The sequence below is a fragment of the Procambarus clarkii genome, chromosome 40 (assembly GCF_040958095.1).
Source record: "Procambarus clarkii isolate CNS0578487 chromosome 40, FALCON_Pclarkii_2.0, whole genome shotgun sequence".
Taxonomy (NCBI): Eukaryota; Metazoa; Arthropoda; class Malacostraca; order Decapoda; family Cambaridae; genus Procambarus; species Procambarus clarkii.
In genome coordinates, this window is record NC_091189.1 from 12234881 (window position 1) to 12257951 (window position 23071).

At 48.6% G+C, this 23071-nt stretch overlaps 1 protein-coding gene across 3 annotated transcripts in view; it reads right to left on the reverse strand.

The window, feature by feature from the left end:
• The window catches only part of LOC123748850 (putative iroquois-class homeodomain protein irx-1), a 179516-nt gene that overhangs the window by 59679 nt on the left and 96766 nt on the right, over window positions 1-23071 (reverse strand). For 2 of the 3 annotated variants that reach the window (XM_069338687.1, XM_069338688.1), the window contains exons 2-4: window positions 18580-18687; window positions 13883-13955; window positions 5914-6074 (exon numbers count right to left, since the gene is read on the reverse strand). In XM_069338687.1, the coding sequence (XP_069194788.1) occupies window positions 5914-6074; window positions 13883-13955; window positions 18580-18687 (342 nt within the window). The remainder of the gene's footprint in view (window positions 1-5913; window positions 6075-13882; window positions 13956-18579; window positions 18688-23071) is intronic. The other variant, XM_069338689.1, reaches the window with a different exon arrangement.

Below are 23071 nucleotides of genomic sequence, written 5' to 3' on the forward strand. Positions count from 1 at the left end.
ACATGAGTGGTGTTGGGAGGGTGGGGGGGTGGGGTGGGGGGGGGGAGGGACACGTGTTGCTAGCAATGTATGCATGTCGTGTATACCTGACCACAGTCAGACGTGAACACTGCATGTGTCCCGTTGTGGCACACACTAGGTGTACTCACCTAGTTGTGCTTGCGAGGGATTGAGCTTTCGGCTCTTTGGTCCCCGCCTCTCAACTGTCACTCAACTGATGTACAGGTTCCTGAGCCTACTGGGTTCTATCATATCTACATTTGAAACTGTGTATGGAGTCTGCCTCCACCACATCACTTCTTAGAAAGAAGTGGCGAATGAAAGAAATTTAAAGAATGAAAGAAATTTAAAGAATGAAAGAAAAGTCTTTCAGTGTCGTGAAGTGCATTTCACGCAGCCTTTCTTCGTAACTCATGCCTCTTAGTTCTGGGACTAGTCTAGTGGCATACCTCTGAACTTTATCCAGCTGCGTCTTGTGCTTGACAAGGTACGGGCTCCATGCTGGGGCCGCATACTCCAGGATTGGTCTTATATATGTGGTGTACAAGATTCTGAATGATTCCTTACACAGGTTCCTGAAGGCAGTTCTGATGTTAGCTAACCTTGCATACGCCGCTGATGTTATTCGTATGGTGTGGGCTTCAGGATACAGGTTTGGCGTGGTATTAACTCCTAGATCTTTCTCTCTCTGTCCGTTTCATGAAGGACTTCAACTCCCATTCGGTATCTTGTGTCTGGCCTTCTATTTCCTCCGCCTAGTCTCATTACCTTGCATTTTCTTGGGAAGAACTTTAGTAGCCATTTGTTGAACCATTAATTCAATTTGTCTAGGTTATCCTGTAGTCTCATACTATCTTCTGACTGTCTTAATCCTCCTTATAATTTTTGCATCATCAGCAAACATTGAGAGGAACGAGTCTATACCCTCTGGAAGATCATTTACAAATATCAGAAACAGTATAGGTCCAAGGACTGAACCCTGCTGGACTCCACTGGTGACGCCTCGCCACTCCCTCTCACAGTGACTCGCAGTCTTCTGTTGTTTAGGTACTCCCTTATCCAATGGAGCACTTCACTTTCATCTCCAGCTTGTGCACTAGTCTCTTATGTGGTACTGTGTCAAAGGCTTTCTGGCAATCCAAAAATAAGCAATCTGCCCAGCCCTTTCTTTCTTGCCTGACTGTTGTTGCCTGTTGTATGCCACCAGCCAGGAGGCCAGGTCTGAGACCGGGCCGGTGGGATGTTGATCCTCGGAACCAACGCAAAGTAAGGTGCTCTGAAAACACGTGGCTTAACCAGACTTAACAAAGTCACTTAAATTAAACTAAGCTTAACCAACCCATCCAACTTAAACCCTGGCCTAACCACGTGCTAAGCCTAACCATAGCTCCTAATTAATCCTAACCTTTCCTCCTCCTCCTGACCCCTGATACCTTTCCTTGGTCACAAAGGGACCACAAAGGGCACCCAAGGGGTCTTCAGCAGACATTCAAAGCCATTCGTACAGCCTGGTTGACCAGGGGCCAGATTCACGAAGCAGTTACGCAAGCACTTACGAACCTGTCCATTTTTTCTCAACCTTTGGCGGCTTTGTTTACAATTATTAAACAGTTAATGAGCTCCGAAGCACCAGGAGGCTGTTTACAACAATAACAACAGTTGATTGGGAAGTTTTCATGCATGTAAACTGTTTAACAAATGTAACCAAAGCCGTCAAAGATTGAGGAAAGATGTACACATTCGAAAGTACTTGCGTAACTGCTTCGTGAATTCGGGTCCGTACCACTAACCAGGAGGCCTGGTCCGAGACCGGGCCACGGAAACATTGATCCTCGGAAGGTAAACTCACAAACAAGGTAAATGAAGGTAAACTAAACAGAGTAAACAAGGTAAGTTCACACCAGCCTCTACTGTAAGGTCCCGGTTGAGCCGGGCTGCATCTTGCATAGTACAGCCGGACACGTCGGGCTGCAAGATGCCAGCACAAACAACCTGACTAATCAGGAAATAAAAGGGCCAAATCCTTACAAACCCGCCTGATCGCTATACACAATCGTCACTACAGTGTCAGGTGATGCCCATCTTTACTGATGTCTGGAGGTATGTATTGTCCCGCATTGATGTCCCCCATATTGATGTAGTGATGCCAGGGGAGGTAGGGCTCTGTAATGATGCTTCTGTAGTGGTGCCTGCATAGTGATGTCTCCGTATTGATGTCTCCATACTGATTGATGTCTCTGTAGTGACGTCTGCGTATTACTGGTTTAACAGGTTATCTTGAGGTTATCTTGAGATGATTTCGGGGCTTTTTTTGTAGTGTCCCCGCGGCCCGGTCCTCGATCAGGCCTCCACCCCCAGGAAGCAACCCGTAACAGCTGACTAACACCCAGGTACCTATTTTACTGCTAGGTAACAGGGGCATAGGGTGAAAGCAACTCTGCCCATTGTTTCTCGTCGGCGCCTGGGATCGAACCCGGGACCACAGGATCACAAGTCCAATGTGCTGTCCGCTCGGCCGACCGGCTCCCTAGGTTCGTGGAGGTGTGTCGTCCAAAGGCCACTTTCCGTAGTCAGGTTATCACAACAGGTGTACTCACCTAGTTGTACTTGCGGGGGGGGGGTTGAGCTCTGGCTCTTTGGTCCCACCGCTCAACTGTCAATCAACTGGTGAGTGAAAGGTGTGTTTATTTGTTGTTGAGGTTGTTGTCAAGTTTGCTTTTCCTTAATCATCCTAATTACCTTCTAATTAGTATTAGCACTGCTTAGGAAGATAAACTGGACTTACCCACTGACGCGAACACCCCCACTGAACAAGCAGGTATAACACCACAACTACCTAATTGGTTACCATAGCCCCTCCCCCCCCCCCCCCTAGACACACCCATACCCCCCCCCCCCCCTTCAAGTCGCCTCTGAAACTACCTGTTATTCAACGATATGTCTCATCTTGAATGATGTTGACTAAATGATGTCTGAGAGGGGGGTTTGTGGAAGGGGGGGGGGGAGGGGAGATGGAGGGGTATAGGGAGGAGGGACTACTCGAATTCGACACCATCCCCCCCTCCCCCTTCCCTCAGTCCTCCAACGCAGCACGTGGGAGGAGAAATTAGAGGCTGGGACCCTTTAGCCTCGACTTGCTCCCATGTGAGTCTTATACGAAGCTTCCCTGAGAGAATCTGTTTAAGTTACATGTCTGTGGTACGCCCCTGAGGTACACACCCATGGTACGCCCCTGAGGTACACCCCATGGTACGCCCCTGAGGTACACACCCATGGTACGCCCCTGAGGTACACCCCCTGGTACGCCCCTGAGGTACACTCCATGGTACGCCCCTGAGGTACACACCCATGGTACGCCCCTGAGGTACACACACATGGTACGCCCCTGAGGTACACACCCATGGTACGCCCCTGAGGTACACACACATGGTACGCCCCTCAGGTACACCCCATGGTACGCCCCTGAGGTACACCCACGGTACGCCCCTGAGGTACACCCCCTGGTACGCCCCTGAGGTACACCCCCTGGTACGCCCCTGAGGTTCACCCCATGGTACGCCCCTGAGGTACACACCCATGGTACGCCCCTGAGGTACACACCCATGGTACGCCCCTGAGGTACACCCCATGGTACGCCCCTGAGGTACACCCCATGGTACGCCCCTGAGGTACACACCCAAGGTACGCCCCTGAGGTACACACCCATGGTACGCCCCTGAGGTACACCCCCTGGTACGCCCCTGAGGTACACCCCCTGGTACGCCCCTGAGGTACACTCCATGGTACGCCCCTGAGGTACACACCCATGGTACGCCCCTAAGGTACACACACATGGTACGCCCCTCAGGTACACCCCATGGTACGCCCCTGAGGTACACACCCATGGTACGCCCCTGAGGTACACACCCATGGTACGCCCCTGAGGTACACACACATGGTACGCCCCTCAGGTACACCCCATGGTACGCCTGAGGTACACCCCATGGTACGCCTCTGAGGTACACATCCATTGTACGCCCCTGAGGTACACCCACGGTACGCCCCTGAGGTACACCCCATGGCACGCCCCTGAGGTACACCCACGGTACAAGCCCCTGAGGCACACCCACGGTACAAGCCCCTGAGGCACACCCACGGTACGCCCCTGAGGTACACCCCATGGTACGCCCCTGAGGTACACCCACGATACGCCCCTGAGGTACACCCCACGATACGCCCCTGAGGTACACCCACGGTACAAGCCCCTGAGGCACATCCACGGTACAAGCCCCTGAAGCACACCCACGGTACGTCCCTAAGGTACACCCCACGATACGCCCCTGAGGTACATCCACGGTACAAGCCCCTGAGGTACACCCCCATGGTACGCCCCTGAGGTACACACCCATGGTACGCCCCTGAGGTACACCCCCATGGTACGCCCCTGAGGTACACCCACGGTACGCCCCTGAGGTACACCCCATGGCACGCCCCTGAGGTACACCCACGGTACGCCCCTGAGGTACACCCACGGTACAAGCCCCTGAGGTACACCCACGGTACGCCCCTGAGGTACACCCCACGATACGCCCCTGAGGTACATCCACGGTACGCGCCCCTGAGGTACACCCACGCACCACCCACCCTCAGGTCACCCTTACCCCTGACGCGTGCATGGAGGTCAAAGGTCAAGCAGCAGTAGGAAAGGGGGGGAGGGGAGGGGAAAACAGTCCAATGAGCTTGTTACAACGCCAAATTTTCTTTGATGGGTAGTTACCGTGGCTTAATGATCGGAAACTACTGTTGTTTTGAAGTAATGTAGAAGGACGACTTCATACCTGGGCTCTAATTACTGAACTACCTGGTAATTCGATCTTTTATTTGCGGCATGAGGACCAGGCGGGTGCTCGCTTTTGTTAGAGGGAGAGGAAGAGAGAGGAAGGAAGAGGAAGGAAGAGGAAGGAAGAGGAAGAGAGAGGAAGGAAGAGGAAGGGAGAGGAAGGGAAGGAACTGGAGAAGGAAGGGTGGAAGGGATGTGAACAAACAGTACGGAGAGGAAGAGATGAAAGACAGGGGAAAGGAATTAGAGAGAGAGAGAGAGAGAGAGAGAGAGAGAGAGAGAGAGAGAGAGAGAGAGAGAGAGAGAGAGAGAGAGAGAGAGAGAGAGAGAGAGAGAGAGAGAGGAAGAGGAAGAGAGAGAGCGAGTGCCAATTAACAGGGTCGTGCCAATAAAAGCGATCATAACCAGGCACTCAACAATAACAGTCACCAATTGAAAAGTTCCAAGTGTCTGGGAGTGGCACTGGTGTTCACCACTGGATGACACGCACACCTCGCCGGAGTGCCACGGGTGGCACTCCCCGCTAATTTAACACGTAACAGCAAACAGCGAACAAAATCTGGTTGCTGTCAGCACTTTCTGACTCTCGCCTTCTTCTTCTTCTTCTTCCTCGTGTAGTGTTGAAAACCTTCACACCAACAGTGTTAAGCTCTGTACCAGTAGTGCCACTAGCTATGTGGCTCCTAATTAGTGCCACTGGGTGATTCGTAACTAGTGCCACTAGATATGACGCAGAGTAAGTAGTGGTACTATTTAACTCATAGTAAATAGTGGTACTAGCTATATGTCTCATTACAAGTAATGCCATTGAACCAGTAGCATTTAACAATCACTGGTACTGACCCCCCTCCCCATAACAATCACTGGTACTGACCCCCCTCCCCATAACAATCAGAGACACTGACCCCCCTCCCCATAACAATCAGAGATACTGACCCCACTCCCCATAACAATCAGAGATACTGACCCCCCCTCCCCATAACAATCAGAGATACTGACCCCCCCTCCCCATAACAATCAGAGATACTGACCCTCCCCATAACAATCAGAGGCATCATCTACACTCCAATAAACAAAGGCTGGAATCAACTCACATGAAGGAGCGGGTCGTGGGCGGCGAGGAGGGTGGTGGGCGTGGTGGGCGGGATGGAGGTGGGCGTGGCACCGTCGAGGGTGGCGTGGGGCGGGTGGGCGTACAGGGCGCTGGCTAGTCGTTGGTACGTCATTAGGTCGTACCCGCCCACGCCCATACCACCTACCCACCCATACCAGAGGAAATTGTATTAATTCAAAAAAAATTATATGGTTTTAATACCACGAAAATTAGCACAATCAAAATATTTACAAAAAAATCAACATATAATGTAATTTCAAACAGCTATTTAAGGGGAGATACTCATCTGTAATGGGTGGGACTCACTTATAGTGACTCAGGCAATGGGGTGGGACTCACTTGTATAGTGATTCAGGGAATAGGTGGGACTCACTTACAGTGACTCAGACAATGGGTGGGACTCACTTCTAGTGACTCAGGCAATGGGGTGGGACTCACTTGTATAGTGACTCAGACAATAGGGTGGGACTCACTTATAGTGACTCAGGCAATGGGGTGGGACTCACTTGTATAGTGACTCAGGCAATGGGTGGGACTCACTTATAGTGACTCAGACAATGGGTGGGACTCACTTATAGTGACTCAGACAATGGGTGGGACTCACTTGTATAGTGACTCAGACAATGGGTGGGACTCACTTATAGTGACTCAGACAATGGGTGGGACTCACTTGTATAGTGACTCAGACAATGGGTGGGACTCACTTGTATAGTGACTCAGACAATGGGGTGGGACTCACTTATAGTGACTCAGACAATAGGGTGGGACTCACTTATAGTGACTCAGGCAATGGGGTGGGACTCACTTGTATAGTGACTCAGGGAATAGGTGGGACTCACTTACAGTGACTCAGACAATGGGTGGGACTCACTTGTATAGTGACTCAGGCAATGGGTGGGACTCACTTGTACAGTGACTCAGGCAATGGGGTGGGACTCACTTGTATAGTGACTCAGGCAATGGGGTGGGACTCACTTGTATAGTGACTCAGGCAATGGGTGGGACTCACTTCTAGTGACTCAGACAATGGGGTGGGACTCACTTGTATAGTGACTCAGACAATGGGTGGGACTCACTTCTAGTGACTCAGACAATGGGTGGGACTCACTTGTATAGTGACTCAGGCAATGGGTGGGACTCACTTCTAGTGACTCAGACAATGGGGGTGGGACTCACTTGTATAGTGACTCAGGCAATGGGGTGGGACTCACTTGTATAGTGACTCAGGCAATGGGGTGGGACTCACTTGTATAGTGACTCAGGCAATGGGATGGGACTCACTTATAGTGACTCAGACAATGGGGTGGGACTCACTTGTATAGTGATTCAGGGAATAGGTGGGACTCACTTACAGTGACTCAGACAATGGGTGGGACTCACTTGTATAGTGACTCAGACAATGGGGTGGGACTCACTTGTATAGTGACTCAGACAATGGGTGGGACTCACTTCTAGTGACTCAGACAATGGGTGGGACTCACTTGTATAGTGACTCAGACAATGGGTGGGACTCACTTCTAGTGACTCAGACAATGGGTGGGACTCACTTGTATAGTGACTCAGACAATGGGTGGGACTCACTTGTATAGTGACTCAGACAATGGGTGGGACTCACTTCTAGTGACTCAGACAATGGGTGGGACTCACTTACAGTGACTCAGACAATGGGTGGGACTCACTTGTATAGTGACTCAGACAATGGGTGGGACTCACTTGTATAGTGACTCAGACAATGGGTGGAACTCACTTGTATAGTGACTCAGGCAATGGGTGGGACTCATTTACAGTGACTCAGACAATGGGTGGGACTCACTTGTATAGTGACTCAGACAATGGGTGGGACTCACTTGTATAGTGACTCAGGTAATGGGGTGGGACTCACTTATATAGTGACTCAGACAATGGGTGGGACTCACTTCTAGTGACTCAGGCAATGGGTGGGACTCACTTGTATAGTGACTCAGACAATGGGTGGGACTCACTTGTATAGTGACTCAGACAATGGGTGGGACTCACTTATAGTGACTCAGACAATGGGTGGGACTCACTTGTATAGTGACTCAGACAATGGGTGGGACTCACTTCTAGTGACTCAGACAATGGGTGGGACTCACTTGTATAGTGACTCAGACAATGGGTGGGACTCACTTGTATAGTGACTCAGACAATGGGTGGGACTCACTTCTAGTGACTCAGGCAATGGGTTGGACTCACTTGTATAGTGACTCAGACAATGGGTGGGACTCACTTGTATTGTGACTCAGGCAATGGGGTGGGACTCACTTGTATAGTGACTCAGGCAATGGGTGGGACTCACTTATAGTGACTCAGGCAATGGGTGGGACTCACTTGTATAGTGACTCAGACAATGGGTGGGACTCACTTATAGTGACTCAGGCAATGGGTGGGACTCACTTATTGTGACTCAGGCAATGGGTGGGACTCACTTACAGTGACTCAGACAATGGGTGGAACTCACTTGTAGTGACTCAGACAATGGGTGGGACTCACTTCTAGTGACTCAGACAATGGGTGGGACTCACTTGTATAGTGACTCAGACAATGGGTGGGACTCACTTCTAGTGACTCAGACAATGGGTGGGACTCACTTCTAGTGACTCAGACAATGGGTGGGACTCACTTCTAGTGACTCAGACAATGGGTGGGACTCACTTGTATAGTGACTCAGACAATGGGTGGGACTCACTTCTAGTGACTCAGACAATGGGTGGGACTCACTTGTATAGTGACTCAGACAATGGGTGGGACTCACTTCTAGTGACTCAGACAATGGGTGGGACTCACTTCTAGTGACTCAGACAATGGGTGGGACTCACTTCTAGTGACTCAGACAATGGGTGGGACTCACTTCTAATGACTCAGACAATGGGTGGGACTCACTTCTAGTGACTCAGACAATGGGTGGGACTCACTTCTAGTGACTCAGACAATGGGTGGGACTCACTTACAGTGACTCAGACAATGGGTGGGACTCACTTACAGTGACTCAGACAATGGGTGGGACTCACTTACAGTGACTCAGACAATGGGTGGGACTCACTTACAGTGACTCAGACAATGGGTGGGACTCACTTCTAGTGACTCAGACAATGGGTGGGACTCACTTCTAGTGACTCAGATAATGGGTGGGACTCACTTCTAGTGACTCAGACAATGGGTGGGACTCACTTCTAGTGACTCAGACAATGGGTGGGACTCACTTCTAGTGACTCAGACAATGGGTGGGACTCACTTCTAGTGACTCAGACAATGGGTAAGACTTACTTATAGTGACTCAGACAATGGGTGGGACTCACTTATAGTGACTCAGACAATGGGTGGGACTCATTTGTATAGTGACTCAGGCAATGGGTGGGAATCACTTGTATAGTGACTCAGACAATGGGTGGGACTCACTTGTATAGTGACTCAGACAATGGGTGGGACTCACTTGTATAGTGACTCAGACAATGGGTGGGACTCACTTGTATAGTGACTCAGGCAATGGGGTGGGACTCACTTACAGTGACTCAGACAATGGGTGGGACTCACTTATATAGTGACTCAGACAATGGGTGGGACTCACTTACAGTGACTCAGACAATGGGTGGGACTCACTTGTATAGTGACTCAGGAAATGGGTGGGACTTACTTATAGTGACTCAGACAATGGGTGGGACTCACTTATAGTGACTCAGACAATGGGTGGGACTCACTTCTAGTGACTCAGACAATGGGTGGGACTCACTTTTAGTGACTCAGACAATGGGTGGGACTCACTTCTAGTGACTCAGACAATGGGTGGGACTCACTTATAGTGACTCAGACAATGGGTGGGACTCACTTATAGTGACTCAGACAATGGGTGGGACTCACTTCTAGTGACTCAGACAATGGGTGGGACTCACTTGTATAGTGACTCAGACAATAGGTGGGACTCACTTGTATAGTGACTCAGGCAATGGGGTGGGACTCACTTGTATAGTGACTCAGACAATGGGTGGGACTCACTTGTATAGTGACTCAGGCAATGGGGTGGGACTCACTTGTATAGTGACTCAGGCAATGGGGTGGGACTCACTTGTATAGTGACTCAGGCAATGGGATGGGACTCACTTATAGTGACTCAGACAATGGGGTGGGACTCACTTGTATAGTGATTCAGGGAATAGGTGGGACTCACTTACAGTGACTCAGACAATGGGTGGGACTCACTTGTATAGTGACTCAGACAATGGGGTGGGACTCACTTGTATAGTGACTCAGACAATGGGTGGGACTCACTTCTAGTGACTCAGACAATGGGTGGGACTCACTTGTATAGTGACTCAGACAATGGGTGGGACTCACTTCTAGTGACTCAGACAATGGGTGGGACTCACTTGTATAGTGACTCAGACAATGGGTGGGACTCACTTGTATAGTGACTCAGACAATGGGTGGGACTCACTTCTAGTGACTCAGACAATGGGTGGGACTCACTTACAGTGACTCAGACAATGGGTGGGACTCACTTGTATAGTGACTCAGACAATGGGTGGGACTCACTTGTATAGTGACTCAGACAATGGGTGGAACTCACTTGTATAGTGACTCAGGCAATGGGTGGGACTCATTTACAGTGACTCAGACAATGGGTGGGACTCACTTGTATAGTGACTCAGACAATGGGTGGGACTCACTTGTATAGTGACTCAGGTAATGGGGTGGGACTCACTTATATAGTGACTCAGACAATGGGTGGGACTCACTTCTAGTGACTCAGGCAATGGGTGGGACTCACTTGTATAGTGACTCAGACAATGGGTGGGACTCACTTGTATAGTGACTCAGACAATGGGTGGGACTCACTTATAGTGACTCAGACAATGGGTGGGACTCACTTGTATAGTGACTCAGACAATGGGTGGGACTCACTTCTAGTGACTCAGACAATGGGTGGGACTCACTTGTATAGTGACTCAGACAATGGGTGGGACTCACTTGTATAGTGACTCAGACAATGGGTGGGACTCACTTCTAGTGACTCAGGCAATGGGTTGGACTCACTTGTATAGTGACTCAGACAATGGGTGGGACTCACTTGTATTGTGACTCAGGCAATGGGGTGGGACTCACTTGTATAGTGACTCAGGCAATGGGTGGGACTCACTTCTAGTGACTCAGACAATGGGGGTGGGACTCACTTGTATAGTGACTCAGGCAATGGGGTGGGACTCACTTGTATAGTGACTCAGGCAATGGGGTGGGACTCACTTGTATAGTGACTCAGGCAATGGGATGGGACTCACTTATAGTGACTCAGACAATGGGGTGGGACTCACTTGTATAGTGATTCAGGGAATAGGTGGGACTCACTTACAGTGACTCAGACAATGGGTGGGACTCACTTGTATAGTGACTCAGACAATGGGGTGGGACTCACTTGTATAGTGACTCAGACAATGGGTGGGACTCACTTCTAGTGACTCAGACAATGGGTGGGACTCACTTGTATAGTGACTCAGACAATGGGTGGGACTCACTTCTAGTGACTCAGACAATGGGTGGGACTCACTTGTATAGTGACTCAGACAATGGGTGGGACTCACTTGTATAGTGACTCAGACAATGGGTGGGACTCACTTCTAGTGACTCAGACAATGGGTGGGACTCACTTGTATAGTGACTCAGGTAATGGGGTGGGACTCACTTATATAGTGACTCAGACAATGGGTGGGACTCACTTCTAGTGACTCAGGCAATGGGTGGGACTCACTTGTATAGTGACTCAGACAATGGGTGGGACTCACTTGTATAGTGACTCAGACAATGGGTGGGACTCACTTATAGTGACTCAGACAATGGGTGGGACTCACTTGTATAGTGACTCAGACAATGGGTGGGACTCACTTCTAGTGACTCAGACAATGGGTGGGACTCACTTGTATAGTGACTCAGACAATGGGTGGGACTCACTTGTATAGTGACTCAGACAATGGGTGGGACTCACTTCTAGTGACTCAGGCAATGGGTTGGACTCACTTGTATAGTGACTCAGGCAATGGGTGGGACTCACTTATTGTGACTCAGGCAATGGGTGGGACTCACTTACAGTGACTCAGACAATGGGTGGAACTCACTTGTAGTGACTCAGACAATGGGTGGGACTCACTTCTAGTGACTCAGACAATGGGTGGGACTCACTTGTATAGTGACTCAGACAATGGGTGGGACTCACTTCTAGTGACTCAGACAATGGGTGGGACTCACTTCTAGTGACTCAGACAATGGGTGGGACTCACTTCTAGTGACTCAGACAATGGGTGGGACTCACTTGTATAGTGACTCAGACAATGGGTGGGACTCACTTCTAGTGACTCAGACAATGGGTGGGACTCACTTGTATAGTGACTCAGACAATGGGTGGGACTCACTTCTAGTGACTCAGACAATGGGTGGGACTCACTTCTAGTGACTCAGACAATGGGTGGGACTCACTTCTAGTGACTCAGACAATGGGTGGGACTCACTTCTAATGACTCAGACAATGGGTGGGACTCACTTCTAGTGACTCAGACAATGGGTGGGACTCACTTCTAGTGACTCAGACAATGGGTGGGACTCACTTACAGTGACTCAGACAATGGGTGGGACTCACTTACAGTGACTCAGACAATGGGTGGGACTCACTTACAGTGACTCAGACAATGGGTGGGACTCACTTACAGTGACTCAGACAATGGGTGGGACTCACTTCTAGTGACTCAGACAATGGGTGGGACTCACTTCTAGTGACTCAGATAATGGGTGGGACTCACTTCTAGTGACTCAGACAATGGGTGGGACTCACTTCTAGTGACTCAGACAATGGGTGGGACTCACTTCTAGTGACTCAGACAATGGGTGGGACTCACTTCTAGTGACTCAGACAATGGGTAAGACTTACTTATAGTGACTCAGACAATGGGTGGGACTCACTTATAGTGACTCAGACAATGGGTGGGACTCATTTGTATAGTGACTCAGGCAATGGGTGGGAATCACTTGTATAGTGACTCAGACAATGGGTGGGACTCACTTGTATAGTGACTCAGACAATGGGTGGGACTCACTTGTATAGTGACTCAGACAATGGGTGGGACTCACTTGTATAGTGACTCAGGCAATGGGGTGGGACTCACTTACAGTGACTCAGACAATGGGTGGGACTCACTTATATAGTGACTCAGACAATGGGTGGGACTCACTTACAGTGACTCAGACAATGGGTGGGACTCACTTGTATAGTGACTCAGGAAATGGGTGGGACTTACTTATAGTGACTCAGACAATGGGTGGGACTCACTTATAGTGACTCAGACAATGGGTGGGACTCACTTCTAGTGACTCAGACAATGGGTGGGACTCACTTTTAGTGACTCAGACAATGGGTGGGACTCACTTCTAGTGACTCAGACAATGGGTGGGACTCACTTATAGTGACTCAGACAATGGGTGGGACTCACTTATAGTGACTCAGACAATGGGTGGGACTCACTTCTAGTGACTCAGACAATGGGTGGGACTCACTTGTATAGTGACTCAGACAATAGGTGGGACTCACTTGTATAGTGACTCAGGCAATGGGGTGGGACTCACTTGTATAGTGACTCAGACAATGGGTGGGACTCACTTGTATAGTGACTCAGACAATGGGTGGGACTCACTTGTATAGTGACTCAGGCAATGGGGTGGGACTCACTTGTATAGTGACTCAGACAATGGGTGGGACTCACTTATAGTGACTCAGACAATGGGTGGGACTCACTTATAGTGACTCAGACAATAGGTGGGACTCACTTCTAGTGACTCGGACAATGGGTGGGATTCACTTCTAGTGACTCAGACAATGGGTGGGACTCACTTATAGTGACTCAGACAATGGGTGGGACTCACTTATAGTGACTCAGGTCGGGTATAGGACTCACCTGGTAAAGGTGGAGGCTCGCGAGGCTCACAGGGACTCCCGACGCCGCCGCCAGCACTCGAGGACACCACCAGCTGCAGGAAGACATGAGCACCATCTCAGTATTCAGGTGAGTGAGTGACGTGTGTCTTATGTGTTGCGTGTGTGTGTGTTGCGTGTGTGTGTGTGTGTGTGTGTGTGTGTTGCGTGTGTGTGTGTGTTGCGTGTGTGTGTGTGTGTGTGTGTGTGTGTGTGTGTGTGTGTGTGTGTGTGTGTGTGTGTGTGTGTGTGTGTGTGTGTGTGTGTGTGTGTGTTGAGTGTTGCGCGTCGTCGTATGTTGCAATGGTAACATACATACACGACATTTTTAGCCTGAAGAGTGGCAGACGACTAATATTTTTTGGGGCGTCTCTTGGAAACACAAACTTTACTATAGGCGAGGTGAAAGGTGACAAGGGGTCATTCCAGGTGTGAGATAGGTCAACAAGGTATATGTGTGTAGGTCAAGAATTATTATTATTATTATTATTATTATTATTGAAAAAAATCATTTTTTTCGAGTCAGTTGGTGACTCGAATGAACGATCTTAAATCACTGTATGTGTACAGTGGATAACATCGAACTCTGGATGAGAGGAGAAATGGGGAAATGGGTTGGGGATGGCGAGAAGGAATGGGTGATGACTGGTGATATGCACTACCTATCATGTCTTGACGCAAAAACTGAAACTAAAAATTACTTAGATGAGCAAAAAGACATTTGGTGTCATATACCATTTAGAGATATGGAGAGAGAGAGAGAGAGAGAGGGAGAGAGAGAGAGAGAGAGAGAGAGAGAGAGAGAGAGAGAGAGAGAGAGAGAGAGAGAGAGAGAGAGAGAGAGAGAGAGAGAGAGAGAGAGAGAGAGAGAGAGAGAGAGAGAGAGAGAGAGAGAGAGAGAGAGACAGATAGACAGAGATAGAGAGTAATCACCATATTACTACAACGCTAAACAACCAATTCATCAAGTGCATGAACATCCCAACTCCACCAATCACAGCGGCCGTCGCAATAAACCACCACTCATCAACACCAGGGCACAATCAGGCCTGTAATCACGATTCGCCAATCTTTTCTGTTAGTGCCGGCAGCGTCAATCTGTTGGGCAAACAGAACTGGGCTGGGCTGATGAATGTTCGATCAGCGACGCCGTGTCCCGTCCTACTGACGGCTCTGTCCACCCTGATAAAGAATACCATCCATCACGCCGCTTTGCTTATTTTGGTACGGCCAGTGTTTTGTGTGTGTGTTGGTGTGTTGGTGTGTTGGTGTGTGTGTTGGTGGGGGTGTTGGTGTGTGTGTTGGTGGGGGTGTTGGTGTGTGTGTTGGTGGGGGTGTTGGTGTGTGTGTTGGTGGGGGTGTTGGTGTGTGTGTTGGTGTGTGTGTTGGTGGGGGTGTTGGTGGGGGTGTTGGTGGGGGTGTTGGTGGGGGTGTTGATGTGGGGGTGTTGATGTGGGGGTGTTGATGTGTGTGTTGGTGTGTTGATGTGTGTGTTGGTGTGTGTGTTGATGTGGGGGTGTGTTGATGTGTGTGTTGGTGGGGGTGTTGATGTGTGTGTTGGTGGGGGTGTTGATGTGTGTGTTGGTGGGGGTGTTGATGTGGGGGTGTGTTGATGTGTGTGTTGGTGGGGGTGTTGATGTGTGTGTTGATGTGTGTGTTGGTGGGGGTGTTGATGTGTGTGTTGGTGTGTTGATGTGTGTGTGCTGGTGTGTTGATGTGTGTGTTGATGTGTGTGTTGATGTGGGGGTGTGTTGGTGTGTTGATGTGGGGGTGTGTTGGTGTGTGTGTGTTGATGTGTGTGTTGATGTGTGTGTTGGTGTGGGGGTGTTGGTGTGTTGATGTGGGGGTGTGTTGGTGTGTGTGTTGATGTGTGTGTTGATGTGGGGGTGTGTTGATGTGTGTGTTGGTGTGTGTGTTGATGTGGGGGTGTGTTGATGTGTGGGTGTGTTGATGTGTGTGTTGATGTGGGGGTGTGTTGGTGTGTGTGTTGATGTGGGGTGTTGCTGTGTTGATGTGTTGGTGTGTGTGGGTGTTTGTGTTGATGTGTGGGTGTTGGTGTGTTGATGTGTGTGTTGATGTGGGGGTGTTGGTGTGTTGATGTGTTGGTGTGTTGATGTGTGTGTTGCTGTGTGTGTTGATGTGGGGGTGTTGGTGTGTTGATGTGTTGGTGTGTGTGGGTGTTTGTGTTGATGTGTGGGTGTTTGTGTTGATGTGTTGATGTGGGGGTGTGTTGGTGTGTGTGTTGGTGTGTGTTGATGTGTTGGTGTGTTGGTGTGTTGGTGTGTGTGTTGATGTGTGTTGATGTGTTGGTGTGTTGATGTGTGTGTTGATGTGTGTGTGTGTTGATGTGTGTGTGTGTTGATGTGTGTGTGTGTTGGTGTGTGGGTGTGTTGGTGTGTGTGTGTGGGTGTGTGTTGGTGTGTGGGTGTGTTGGTGTGTGTGTGTGGGTGTGTGTTGATGTGTGTGTTGATGTGCGTGTGTGTTGGTGTGTGGGTGTGTGTGTGTGTTGGTGTGTGTGTGTGTGTGTTGGTGTGTTGGTGTGTGGGTGTGTGTGTGTGTTGGTGTGTGTGTGTGTTGGTGTGTTGATATGGGTGTGTGTACTCACCTAGTTGTGCTTGCATACTGCTCTCTATCATATCTACATTTGAAACTATGTATGGAGTCATCCTCCAACACATCACTTCCTAGTGCATTCCATTTACTAACTACTCTGACACTGAAAACGTTCTTTCTAATGTCTCTGTGGCTCATTTGGGTACTCAGCTTCCACCTGTGTCCCCTTGTTCGTGTACCACCCGTGTTAAATAATCCATTCTTGTCTACCCTGTCCATTCCCCTGAGAATTTTGTGTGTGGTGATCATGTCTCCCCGAGCTCTTCTATCTTCCAGCGACGTGAGCTGCATTTCCCGCAGCCTTTCCTCGTAACTCATGCCTCTTAGTTCTGGGACCAGCCTAGTGGCATACCTCTGAACTTTTTCCAGCTTCGTCTTGTGCTTGATAAGGTCCGGGCTCCATGCTGGGGCCGCATACTCCAAGATTGGTCTTACGTATGTAGTATACCAGGATTTAAATAATTCCTTATATAAATTTCTAAAGGCAGTTCTCGCGAGTGTTCCCAACGTCCAGAAACTGTCCCTAATAAAGTACCTTATCCTAACCTACCAGAGGACCCACAAACAGAAAACGGGACACCGTCAATTTCGGGATCCGCTGCCATTTTGCTGTACGACAACTTTTGGCCTTATGTAAAGTATACGTCAAAATGCGACGTGCTATTGGGAGGTCGGGTTGCTCAGCCAGCCTCGCATATGCCGCTGATGATGATAATGGTGTGTGTGTGTGTGTGTGTGTGTGTGTGTGTGTGTGTGTGTGTGTGTGTGTGTGTGTGTGTGTGTGTGTGTGTGTGTGTGTGTGTGTGTGTGTGTGTATGCTTGCGTGAGCGCGTGCAGGCGTGCGTGTGCGTCGACTGAGAGAGTAACGAAGCGTGCTAAACGACGTCAAATAAGATGGAACGAAGTTAAGTGAGGTCGAACGAAACTCAACGATTCGAAACCCCGTCACGGCCACTTGTTCCGAAAAGAATCAGCCAGAGCCACACGTCTTAATACCCAACACCAGCACTATAGTCGACGGTGGCTACAGGTGTGTGTGTGTGTGTGTGTGTGTGGCCCCTCAACACACCTGTCAATACCGGGTTAATAACAGATGTGAACAGGATAACAGGATAACAGGAAAACCTTACCTGTCCAGGTAATGTTATCCTGTTAATTTGGATTGTTAATTGTAATTGTTCTAGTTATGATCATTATTGTTAATTTTTGTATTACGGAAATGTTATTAATAGGTTTTTTTTTTTTAGTGTGTAATAATTCCACGCAGCAGGCTGGGTCCTCATGCCCCCCCCCCACACACACACACCACACATGCACGCACCACACATGCACCCACCACACACATGCACCCCCACCACACACACACACCACACATGCACCCACCACACACACACACACCACACATGCACCCACCACACCAACACACATGCACCCACCATACACACACACACCACACATGCACCCCCCCGCCACACACACACCACACATGCACCCACCATACACACACACACCACACATGCACCCACCACACACACACACCACACATGCACCCCCACCACACACACCACACATGCCCAACACACACACACCATACATGCACCCCCGCCACACATGCCCCCCCACACACACACACCACATGCACCTCACACACACACACACACCACACATGCACCCCCACCACACATGCACCCACCACACACACCACACATGCACCCACACCACACATACACCCCCACCACACACACCACACATGCACCCACCACACACACACACACACAGCACCCACCACACACACACCAAACATGCACCCACACCACACATGCACCCCCCCACACACACCACACATGCACCCCCACACACCACTTCCCCCCCCCCGCCACACACACACACCACACATGCACCCCCCCCTCACACACATCACACATGCATTCTCACCACAGGCACCCCACAAAGGTGCCCCCACGCTATACAGGTACCACCCCACAGGTACCCCAAACGTCAAACAGGCACCTCACACACCATACAGGTACCCGACAGATTCCATACAAAACACTGTACACCACATACGTCAGACCAATTCTTGAGTACGCAGCACCGGTATGGAGCCTCCACATCATCAACGACATAAGGAAGCTGTAGAAAGTTCACAGGAATGCCACCAGATTGGTCCCAGAGCTGAAAGGCATGAGTGAAGATAGACTACACAACATTAATTTTACGTAGCTGCATACGAGAAGAATTAGATAAGACATGACCACGAGATGGAAAATACTCAGGAAAATCGACAAGCTAGAAAGGGTTAGGAAAAAAAACAATACAAATATGGTTAGGCTGTTTGGCATATCTAGAAACGTTATACCCAAATGAACCAGGATTTAACTGTATATATATAACAAAGTCCATTGAAGGTTTAGAGGCGAGAACAAAGAACAAAGAGCCAAAAGAACCACTAGGTTTGTTCAACTAGGTGAGAACACGTACTATCAACATAATTAACTCCCCACACACAGGTACCTCCATGGACAGGTACCTAAAATACACAATACCCCAAAATACATATGTACCCTTAATACATGCATGGGTATGCCCCATACACATTACTCCCACACATCACAGATGCACTATACATCTTGTATCATCCCCACTCACAGATATCCCCCAACAGAGGTACCTAAATACATATTATGAATTATGAATTAATTATATGTAACACACACATATACAATTACACCAATACACAGGGTGTAATACATATACCCATATACTAGGTGAGGTGAGTACACAGGCACCCCCATACATTTTGTAACCCCATACATTCGTATCCCCAATACACAGGCACCGTCCATACACAGGCACCGTCCATACACAGGCACCCCCATACACAGGCACCCCCATACACAGGCACCCCCATACACAGGCACCCTCCATACACAGGCACCCCCATACACAGGCACCCTCCATACACAGGCACCCCCATACACAGGCACCCCCATACACAGCCCCCCACCCCATACACAGGCCCCACCATACAACCCCCCTTACCATCAACTCATATCACTCCCATACAAGGTACAACACGCCTTGATATCCCTCCCCTTCTTTAGGATTATGTACAGAGAATAATGACAACGTTAATCCTAGGATTTAGGAACCTTCAATATGAAGAGGGATTAAGGTAGCTTAATTTACATTCTCTAGAAAAGAGGATAAGGGGTGACATGATTGAAATATACACATGGATGAATGGGTACAGTAATGGGGGATATTAATAGGGTGATAAATATGTCAACACAATACAGAACACGAAACAATGGATATAAACTGGACAAGTTTAGTTTCAGGAAAGACCTGGGTACATACTGGTTTGGAAACAGTGTTTGGTGTATTATGGAGCAAAGTGCCAGGTAACATTATAGACGAGAGATGGCTGGAATGTTTCAAGCGAAGGCTCTCTCTCTCTCTCTCTCTCTTTATATATATATGTCGTACCTAGTAGCCAGAACGCACCTCTCAGCCTACTATGCAAGGCCCGATTTGCTTAATAAGCCAAGTTTTCATGAATTAATTGTTTCTCGACTACCTAACCTACCTAACCTAACCTAACCTAACTTTTTTGGTTACCTAACCTAACCTAACATATAAAGATAGGTTAGGTTAGGTTAGGTAGGGTTGGTTAGGTTCGGTCATATATCTACGTTAATTTTAACTCCAATAAAAAAAAATGACCTCATAGATAATGAAATAGGTAGCTTTATCATTTCATAAGAAAAAAATTAGAGAAAATATATTAATTCAGGAAAACTTGGCTTATTAGGCAAATCGGGCCTTGAATAGTAGGCCGAGAAGTGCGTTCTGGCTACTAGGTACGACATATATATATATATATATATATATATATATATATATATATATATATATATATATATATATATATATATATATATATATATATATATATATATATATATATATATATATAAATAGAGACATTACACTCCTTCTGAAGATGTATTAATATACGAAAGTACTTAAGGAAATTCCTGTTTCATTTTTCCTTCGTGGTCTGACACTGTCACATTTTTAATCACGTGTTTATTTTCGTGATATACACACACACACACACACACACACACACATATATATATATATATATATAAATATATATATATAAGCCCATGCACATGCAGCCCGGGCTTACATTGCTGATCTCCCGACCCAGAAGGCACTAGTAAAGCTTGACTCTAAAAATGCCTTCAGTCAAGTCAGAAGAGACGCTGTTCTCAGGGCTGTACACAACCATTTCCGTCCCCTTTACCCATTCATCCGATCGTGCTACAGTGGGGACTCTAAGCTTCTTTTTGGGGAGCATGAAATAGACTCCTGTGAAGGTGTCCAACAAGGTGACCCCTTGGTCCCCCTCCCTTTCTGCTTAGCTATCAAAGAGGTCACTGATAGTCTGACAAGCGAGCTAAACATCTGGTACCTGGATGATGGCACTCTCGCCGGCACCCAGGATACCATTTTGGAGGATATAAGGAAAATCCACTAGCAAGGAGCGGTCTTGGGCCTCATTCTCAATGCATCCGAATGTGAAATAGTCTCCCGCAACCCAGACATAACTGGCCAAATAAAAAAAATGTTCTTCCAGACATTCTCGTTGTCGAGCCACCGGACTGCACCCTCCTGGGTGCCCCCAATGGCCCGCAAGCAATCGAGGAGGTCCTGGCTGCAAAAATCACTGATCTAAAGAGAATGCTGGACAGGATTGACAAGATTGATGCCCATGATGCTCTCTTCCTCCTCACACGATGCCTGTCTCTCCCTAAGTTGAACTACTTTCCGAGGTGTTCCTCATCCTACAGCAGCCCTCCATACACATTTCCGTACATCATTCATACTCCATATCATGGAGAAGGCATCTCCATACATAAGGCAGCCCTAAGTTAAATGTGTATGACACCCTTCTGAGGTCCATGCTGGTGAAAGTCCTGAACCTGCCACTGGACGACTCTCAGTGGGAGCAAGCAACCCTTCCTGTAAGACTCGGCGGCCTTGGTGTCCGCACAGCCTCTCAAATTGCTTTACCAGCCTTCCTTTCCTCGTCCCATGCATCGCACGACCTCGTAAGAGATATCCTACCTGAAACCCTGAGTGATTCAGCAGGAATACACGATCCTGCTTTTACTGAATGTTCAAATCAGTGGGATGCTCTTGCAGCCCCAGCACCCATTATAGAACCAACAAAAAAACACAAACAGTCCGGCTGGGACCACCCACTAGTAGAAAAAGTAGCTGATGCCATGCTCAGCGCCGCAACATCAGACAAGGAGAAAGCCCGCCTCAGAGCAGTGATTGCTCCCCATGCAGGAGACTTCCTCCTGGCAGTACCCATGTCAGCAATGGGCACGCGCCTAGATCCAGAACCCCTTCGTGTAGCAGTGGCCCTCCGCCTTGGTGCCCCAATTCACACTGAATACAAGTGTATTTGCAACAGGATGGAAGCAGACCAATATGGACTGCATGGGTTGCATTGCAGAAGCACAAAGGGCTGACATTCAAGACACGACGAGGTCAATGACGTCATCAAGAGGAGCCTCGTCTCAGCTAGGTGCCCAGCGGAGAGAGAACCTCGCAACCTAGGGGACCAAAACCTGGATGACCCCGCACTTCGCCCTGATAGCATCACTATATACCCCTGGAAGGAGGGTAGACAGTTGGTGTGGGACTACACATGTGTATCCACCCTGGCTGACACCTATGTACACTTCGGAGCTGATCAAGCAGGTGGGGCGGCCAACCACAGGGAAACAACAAAATCAGCTAAATACAGGCGATTGGCACTTTTAACCTTTAAGCACTTTTTGTATCAACCAATGAATATCTTGTAACCATTAAATGCATAATAAAGCACAAAAAACACAAAAGGAAGGGGGTGGTAGGAGAAAAGCACACACAAACTGTATTGGAGGGGTACATAAACATAACAAAAAAATCCCTCTAATGCATTATGTGTGATTTCCTCCGGGGCTAAGGGTCCAGCCAGAGGTGGTACACCCTTCCGTTATATATATATATATATATATATATATATATATATATATATATATATATATATATATATATATATATTATATATATATATATATATATATATATATATATATATATATATATATATATATATATATATATATATATATATATATATATATATATGCCTCTTCCCCCCTCCACAGCCTCACCCCTTTTCTTCCCCTCAACCATTTACACCTTGGGCCTGCCTTCCCTCTTTACCTCAACATTAATACTAGTGATTGGGGTGGGGGTGGTAGTGGTTGTCGGGAGGGGGGGGGGTTGTAGTAAGGAGTCCAGCAAGGAGGGCTGAAGGGGTTAACCAGAGGCTCCGAAGTGGTGGTGACGGTGGTGGTAGTGGTGGTAGTGGTGGTGGTGGTGGTGGTGACGGTCGACACCGTTCATTAGGTAACAGCCCTTTCACAGATGGTGAGACGAGGGATGGCCCCGCCTCACGCAGCCGGCCCCCAGGGGGCCCTGATAGTGG